This window comes from Athene noctua, chromosome 1 (assembly GCF_965140245.1).
Source record: "Athene noctua chromosome 1, bAthNoc1.hap1.1, whole genome shotgun sequence".
Lineage (NCBI taxonomy): Eukaryota > Metazoa > Chordata > Aves > Strigiformes > Strigidae > Athene > Athene noctua.
This window is the reverse complement of record NC_134037.1, coordinates 161,392,537-161,400,791: the sequence shown is the minus strand read 5'-3', so window position 1 is coordinate 161,400,791 and position 8,255 is coordinate 161,392,537. Positions and strand designations below refer to the sequence as shown.

Sequence of the window (8,255 nt, the reverse complement as noted above, 5' to 3'; positions counted from 1 at the left end):
CATTTTCCTCAGAAGGTACATTTATCCTAAGTGGCTCTAGCTGGTTTACACACACCCTGTCCTTTCTCTTGCTTTGGAAAGTTGTTCCACTTGATTGCTCAGTTTGCCTCTTTGAGTCAGTGGTGGCAGAGGAATTATAAAGGCGATGAAGGTGCAGCCAAGTCCCAGGTAGTGTGTGCCAGATTTAAGCTGATTTAAAATTGTGCAGACTGACTCTGAAACTTTCTTTACACAAGGGACAACGACTTTTGGAAAAAAGTGTTCTTTTTTTTGCCAGCAGTGTGCGCCTGGCTTAGGGAACCTGCTGAGGTGTGCTCACCTTGTAAAGGCAACATGGTTGGTGGTGTTTTGCAGATTGCTGGGCTGCTTGTTGGTGGCCTTGGCATGATCGGAACATTTGCTGTCACAGGCATGCCTCAGTGGAGGGTGTCTGCCTTCATCGAGAACAACATCATCGTATTTGAGACCATTTGGGAAGGCCTGTGGATGCACTGCATCAGGCAAGCCAACATCAGGATGCAGTGCAAAGTCTACGACTCCGTGCTGGCCCTCTCGCCGGACCTGCAGGCATCCAGAGGGCTGATGTGTGCTGGATCAGTGCTCTCCTTCCTCTCTTTTGTGGTCGCCATTATTGGGATGAAGTGCACGCGGTGCGTGCAGAGCAGCTGGCAAGCCAAGGGCTATATTATTCTGACAGCTGGGCTCCTCTTCATTCTTTCGGGTGCAGTCGAGCTTATTCCAGTCTGCTGGGTTGCCAACACCATCATCAGTGACTTCTATAACCCCATGATCAACGTTGCACAGAAAAGGGAGCTTGGAGAGGCCCTTTACCTGGGCTGGGCAGCTGCCTTCTGCCTCATTGCTGCCGGAGCCATATTCTGTTGCTTTTACCGCTGTTGTGAGAAAACTAGAAGCTACGGATACTCTGCACCAACCCACTACCCCACTCACAGCCAGCATTTGCACAGCAAGACTGAAAGCTCATACTCCAAGAGTCAGTACGTCTAGATGCCTCCTGCCTTTTCCTATTTTTGAAGCATTTAATCTGCCTGGATGGATTTCAGTTTCTGCACAAAAGGGCAGCTCGAAAGCTGCCTTTTCCTTCTGCCCTGTAACTGCTGCTGTTGGGGCTGCGTTTTGGAGCTGCAGTTACCCCCAGTGGGCTCTGCTGTGGCTAACGCTACAGCACGGACAATTTTAATGCATGGAAAGGTGAATGCTTAATATTCTTTTAATAGTAACTGGGAATAGCTCTGGGGTTGTGTGCTTTGCTTTGGGTTGCATTATATGTGTAAAACAGTAATAAAGGGCTTAAAGTTCAACTGTGATATGAAATTCTGGCCTATTGCAAGGAAGAGGGCAGTTAAGCAGCTGGAGGGTTTTTTTTCCCTGCCTGGGAAAGAGGTGCTAACAGTGAATAAGGACAAGATAATAATGGTTTAAAAGAAAAGCATTTGCTAAGGGGTTGATTTACTGTAGGTTTAATGGGAGGCTGCATGAAGAATTTATTCAGCAGAGGAAGGTAAGCTGAAATATATGAAAAATATCCCTTATTTCAGAGAATAAACATAGCTCTATGTTCATCCTAAATACCATCTTTTTGGTGAAAGTTAATATTTCTGTTGTAATCCATATAGGTCAAACTCATTCACATCACTCTTTTTAGAAGCAGTAATTTTCCCTTGCAAACTCCTCACGGCTTACAACATTTTGCAGTATTGCACAGATCACAAACGCTGCGTTGGTTACTTGCCACAAGACTCTGTGATATATACCTTTTTAAATAAGGGTCTTTTGTACAATCAGGCCTATATTTTTGCTGAGACCCACTCACACCACCATAGTTTATAGGCAAAAATAACATAAACAGCGATAGTACTTTCTCACAGTTCACATTAAAACAACCTAAACAATGTTTTTAATAATAAGATCATGGTAAGCAACCACAGAAAAATAGTTCCATAAAAATTAAATTAGTTAACTAATTTAATAAATGTCCCAAATTAATCAATAGTAGTAATATTTTTATAGAATTTTGTAAACAATGGATAAGGTGTCACTCCAGACCCACAGAAATCATTGGAATTTTGCCTTTGACTGAATTGGAAACATGGTTCAATTTGTGGTGTTTAATGGAGAACAACATTCTTGTTCTGGAGTTTAATTGACTGTTTTAAATATTTTATAGAAAGCTTATTATGTGATCTGTAATTCTCTAGTAAATTCCTTGGACTATTACTACTTGAAAGTTTGGAAGCAAATTTTTCACTTTGTAAAATGCAAATCTGAACAAGCAAGAAGAAAGCAAAATCTGCTCTAGAATTCTCTTCACAGTGTTTGTAAGATACATAGTAAGATGTGCTTGATTATGTAATTTTATTTTTCCTCCTTTTTTTAAAGAAAATTGTTTCTACATATGTATGTGTGTAACGTGCGTGACCTTTCTGTAATATAATAGTGTATGACTGTATTTCCTTTGTATTCCTTCATTAATGTTTATATGCTGGTTCAGTCTCTTTGGGGGGAAGACAGTGGAGGAGAAAACCTGTTGTTACCAGCACTTTGTGAATATCTACACATAACTCATAGCTAGAACACCAGGGTTTATAATGATGTCTATAATAAAGTCACCTGCCTAGTTCATCACTCTAAAAAGCAGGTACAAGATCGTACTCAGAAAACTACATGTGTATGTACTGGTGCACTGTAGTTATCTCTGCTGTCAAAACGTGGAGTGACTCATTCATCTACAGGTCTGAGGCAAGCGTCAGTGAAAAGTGAGATGAGCATGACACCTCTGTAACAGCCCCGTGTACATCAAATGCTACTGCCACGTTGGATAGTATTATCTGTTCATGGTAAAGCACACACTGATCTAGTTGTACAAAGAAAAGAAGACACGAGAAGACTATGAGACTTCAAAAATTATTCACAGGACTAACAGGAACACAAATCCAATGGACTGTGAGTGGGACCCTGAAGTTTCTGAAAACCTCCTTTACTGATCCTATATATGCTGCAAACAGTTAATCTTACTATAACATGCACATATTCCCCCTTAAGTACATTCCAGACACATCCAGCCATTTCCTTTAAATTGTGTCACACCCATATACCATATCTTCAAGAGAACTGAAATGAAAGCTTCCATTTTAAACAGTGCTGGCCTCCCTCAGCTTTGTGCATTAAATAAACCCTGGGTAGTTTGAGCAGAAGGTCCCATCTAGAAGTGTATATCCAAACACAAAACAACTGCCTGAAGCAATACATTTTCAAATATTGTATCCTGTAATTTTGAACTCATTTCATGCTTACAGACAAGAAAAATTATTTGGGAAATAAGCAGTGTTGCCTCCAAAAATGACACCAACAGTGTCTAGCTTGTTCCCCTTTGCCCTGCACTTTGGGTGCTTGTATGCATTCCTGCAATGTAAAATGGATGTGGAGTCTTTACAGGTCCACCTGGTGCCCTCTGTGCTGTGTAAATGAATGCACCACTAGCAGGTCAGAGGAGAGTAACGCTCGTTTAACTTGGATGAGCGGAGGTTCAAGATTTCAATCACCTCTCTGTGATTGAGCAACTGGGCTTTCATTTATAATGAGCCTCTTCTGAAATTCTCCCACTGCTGCTGCAACCATTGTGGAGGTCTGGAGGGTAGAGCTGCCACCTACATTACTAGGCACTGCTCTCATTAGAACCAGACAGCAAGGTGGTAAATACGAATGGCAGCAGAGCCACAGTTTCAGAAGCTGTTTTGTGCAGGCAAGGCAGAGCTGTAAGAGAGCCTGAGCGTGTGTGAGCTCCTGCTTTGTAATTTTATATGAGAATGAAGCATCTAACACATGAGGTTATCACACATCTGCAAATCCGGTAAGGTCAGCTGCATGTAATGGATTTGTCTGTCTCTTTAAGGTGCAGCCCTGAGTAGGTGTTGCACTCCCCCGTGTTTTTGAATATACACGGTGCTTATATGCGAGTTTATCTATCTGTAGGCTGCTTGCTTTCTGTTCAGCTCTCAAACATGACTAGTAAAGAATAATAGAAAATGGAGCAGGGAGAGATTAGAAGAGGCCATATCTTGGGCCTCAGAGCTGTAAAGGCTTATTAGTGAAATATAAGAATGGCCTTACTGTGCCAGCCTGGAGATGTATGGAGATCTCCAGCTGCCACTGTCAGGGGCAGGTGCCTACAAAGCACCAGGAGACCAGGGACAGTGGACAGTTGTGCCTGGAGGTGCTATTTCCACTCCCACCTTCCTGTACTCAGGGTGTCTTTGTGCTTAACAAAACAACAGGCTTGTCTGGGATAAAGCCCTTCCCCACGGGTCATACTCTGACCCCACACAACAGATATAGTGGGCTTTCTGAGCATGAGGCATGATGCACAGACTTCCTTTCCTGCTTAGCTGGAAGAACAGCAGCACTGGGTAACTCCAGCCCTGTGAAGGTCCTGGCCAGTACCTACAGTCCTGACACAGGCATGTCCACTACCTCAGTCTTGCCTTGCAGAGCAAGTTTGAGCCCCTGAACTGAGCCCCTCAACCAACACCCACCTCCATTCTGCATTTTGGATGCTTTTAGCACTTGGACTTGGCCTGTGACTCTACCATGGATCAACCCTTAGGCAGCAAAGCAAGCTGACCCCTTGCTAACCATGCTGCCTCTCCACTCATCCCACTGCTGTGTGGAGCTGGTGGCTACAATACTTTCCTGCAGTCTCAGCAAGGAACCAACACCTAAGGGATGTAGGCCATTGGCAGTCCTAACGATGTGTTGCTTGAGAAGTTAAGAGAAGGCTGACGCCAACTAGGCTACCTGAGTACTGTCAAGACTCCCATCAACATCATCAGTTCCTTTCATTAGTGGGAGGTAATCCATGTAGGGTCAAATTGGACAAATAGGAGGAGAAGACTGTAAGTGGAGTTCACTCCAGAAAAAGTGATATCCTTTAACTACTCCATTGTTCTTCTCATTTAATAAATACACCAAAATTCATCCTGAGAGATGTTAGTGCCCTAAAAAAATCCAGAGGTGGCTACTCTGCAGTGTCCTTAGCAATCTATCCCAGTACTTAATTATAATTTTCATTAAAAAAGGTTTTCAGGAAGCTTAAACTAAATCTCCCCACTGCAAGCTAAGGCCGCTCCATTATTTTTTGTCCTATCAGCAGCAGGCATAGAAAAGAGACTACTGCTTTTCTTTAAAGCAGGCAGCCTTTTCTGTATTTGAGGACTGTTACCATCTGACATCTTGAATGTCTCTTGCTTAGCTTAATCATCTCTAATTCTTTCCTCACTGACATGCTTGTTACATTTCTTCCCATACTTGTTTATCTCCTCTGGCTGTTTTTGGCTCCTCCACCTCTTTCTTGAAGTTTGATGTCCAAAACAGGACAAAGAATCCCAGAGGAAGCCTCACCACTGCTGAGCACACTGAATATACTTATTGTAGGTTATCATAGCATGTGGTAAATGATTCACAAACCCAAGCAAATACCTTCCTTGAATATATTAAATGCATTGTACCGCTATTATTTCAGGCCTTAAGATCACCAGCTTTCCTGCACTGTGGGACTTAACCATTGATGGTACATTGACCAATTGGATGTCTGATGCAAATTTCCTTGCTGCAGTTGTTCCTTTGTTGCTAGATCCCTAAGGGTAATAAGATGAGACCCCAGAGACATCCTTGGCTCCAACAGTAGCAGAAATCTATGTCTGGAAATAGGAACATGATCGGTCTCCTTTCAGTATATCCTTTTTGTAGCTTTACTCACTCATAGATTCTGCATCCACATTATTTTTACACTTCTCCATCCCTTCAGTGACTCTATTAATTTCCCACTTCTGTGTTAGATGCTTTAATAAGGTCCAAATGGATTAGATTTTCTCAACTTTTATTTTCTAGAAAATGTCACCAAACAAAAACTGAATCTATTTTTGCTAAGTCCATGCCGCATTTTATTTAACTTTCCATTTATGTCTAGGCATTTATTCTTTTCTTCATAATGGATTTTAAATCACATTATACTCTTAGATTCTGACTAATGGGTTTCTAGTTGTGCACAGTTTTCCACCTCCCCACTCATTCCCGTAATTTCACTTCTCTCCAGACACACAATATCATTCCTGATTTGACACTTATACTAACAGTCCTTGCTACTAGATTTGGAATTGCGCATGCTGAAGTTTCTTCAGTTGAAATTACTCTCTTTCTTCAGTTTGTGCTCATAGAGATTTGGAGGTTTTTATCTACCTTGGATACAATATTGTAATTCTGTCATGCTCTCCTTCTTCTATATCCATGTTGTTACTTAAATTCAAAGAAGAGGAGGGCTAAACACCTGTCTTAGACTCATACTTATAGCCTAGCATGCCTCTTCCCTTGCTGTTCTGTATTATCTGTATGTCAGTAGCACTTTTTATTACGTTATTTTTTGGAAAGCCTAATTTGGATTTACTTTTATTGAGTCTCATTTTCCCCTTAAATTTTCTTAGATGTATTTTCTTTGCTAGTTGTTTATCTTTTCTATTCTTCTACTAAATACCTTCTCTGTGAAGTTATTCATTCAGTTGAGTATCAACCTTACTCCTTCCTACAAGTCTCTTCTTTCCTTCCCCATGGGATTCACATTCCAGACACTTCCTAAGGAATTTTTAAGCCTCATCCACATTCACATCCCTAAGCTGTTCAGTCTAATTAATAAAGAATAATGTGATCAGGATCAAAGGAGTTGTTCTCCCTCAATGGTCCAGGCACTTTCACCTCATTGCTTTTCTCACCTCTTCTGCAGAGATATAGATCCTCCCATCTTAATGACCCTTCACATACTATGTTCTGCCTCACAATGTGAGCCCTGTTCCATTCCAACGTAAAAGCATCACATTTGCTGAGGCCTTTCCCTTCTCCATTTTATATTTGTTTTTAAGTCAGCCTGCACATATCAGACTGTTTTCTATCTTTTTTCCTTTCCCTTCCCTAACTTCCCACCCATTAAATCCCAACAAATAGTTATTAGATATTCTTCCCCTTCTGAAGTATTGCACTCTGTGCTAAACTACACATTCAGATCTGCAATGAAAGCATCTACTGCTTGATCGTGGACAAAGAAGCTCATGTTTTGACTGGCTTCATAGTATATATACTGCAATTAGGAACAGCACTGAATCGTCCCTTAGGGTAAGCAGTGTGCCCGCACTGGTGAATCATTTGTGCCCTTGCAGGCTATGGGCTGTCACTGTGCAGAGACACATCAGCCCCCAAATTGCAGTGACAGTGGTGCATCTTTGGAGCTGCTATGATTCATGATGCTGGAGAGGGTGTTCTGAGAGCAAGTGACAAAAATTAATTGCTTCCTGTGAAATACTCCTGCTTTGGTCTCTGTGCCAACACAAATTCAAAGTGATTTATGACTTCCAGGAAGAGGTTCTTTTGTGTGAGTGCAGTAACAGCTGCTTGGTTGGGCAGGGCTTCCCTTCTCTGCATCTTCTCTTTTCCCTCTGTTTGAAGGAAAACCAAGGTAAATCGGGAGATTATCTCTGCCAGCCACACAGGCCCAACAGACAGGGGCTATGCTGCTCCTTCCTATGGGACACCCAGCTTACCAGCTGCGGAAAGTCAGCAAGGGTGTCCCAGAGAAGAGGGGGTTCCCAGTCCTAAGGAGAGAGGAGTAATGGAACATCCTGGCCAGAAGCCCAGAGATTTGATAAAGGACTCTGGATGTGGGTAGAGAGAGAAAGAGGAGAGTGTGGGTGTAAAGGGCAATCCTGCTGTATTTGGGGGTGTCACTGAATGCACAATGTTGAGGCTAGTTGTGGTGGAGCTCATGCTGCTACATTTATTTTGGAGGTGGAACTTAACAATGTAGTTAGTTTCATTCAGGAGGTGGCGTTTGGAGGAAGACAGAAAGTGAGTGGGACAGGACTGGACAGGAAGGAGGCCAAACTGTGACTGAGGAAGAGGGGAGATAACCTGTTCTTTAAAGTTTGCGACTTACCTTTTTACTTACCCACACTGCTTGGTTACTGGAAAGATAGTTCAAGTGTGTATTTTTATTCCATGCTCCGAAAGCAATCTTTCTTGGGATTCCGAGACTAAAAGCTTGTTTCTAACAGTATCAGGTAGCCTAACAAAAGCTATTATTTCTTTCTACAGACCTTGCCTCTCACTTCTCTTTAGGCCATCACTGCCACAGCATACCTTCTCCTCCTCTTTTATTCGATCATAGTAAATCATATAAATAAATGGGTTCCCCA

General features: G+C 42.1%; 1 protein-coding gene across 1 annotated transcript; it reads left to right on the top strand.

Moving 5' to 3' along the window:
* The first annotated feature begins 333 nt into the window (after positions 1-333).
* Positions 334-1,008, top strand: LOC141971491 (claudin-8-like). Its single transcript, XM_074928882.1, has one exon. It carries the CDS (start codon positions 334-336, stop codon positions 1,006-1,008), a length of 675 nt encoding a protein of 224 aa, XP_074784983.1.
* The last annotated feature ends 7,247 nt before the right edge of the window (positions 1,009-8,255 follow it).

Coding starts and splice junctions, on each gene's coding strand:
- LOC141971491 (XM_074928882.1), top strand. CDS start 334: ATGGTTGGTGGTGTTTTGCAGATTGCTGGGCTGCTTGTTGGTGGCCTT.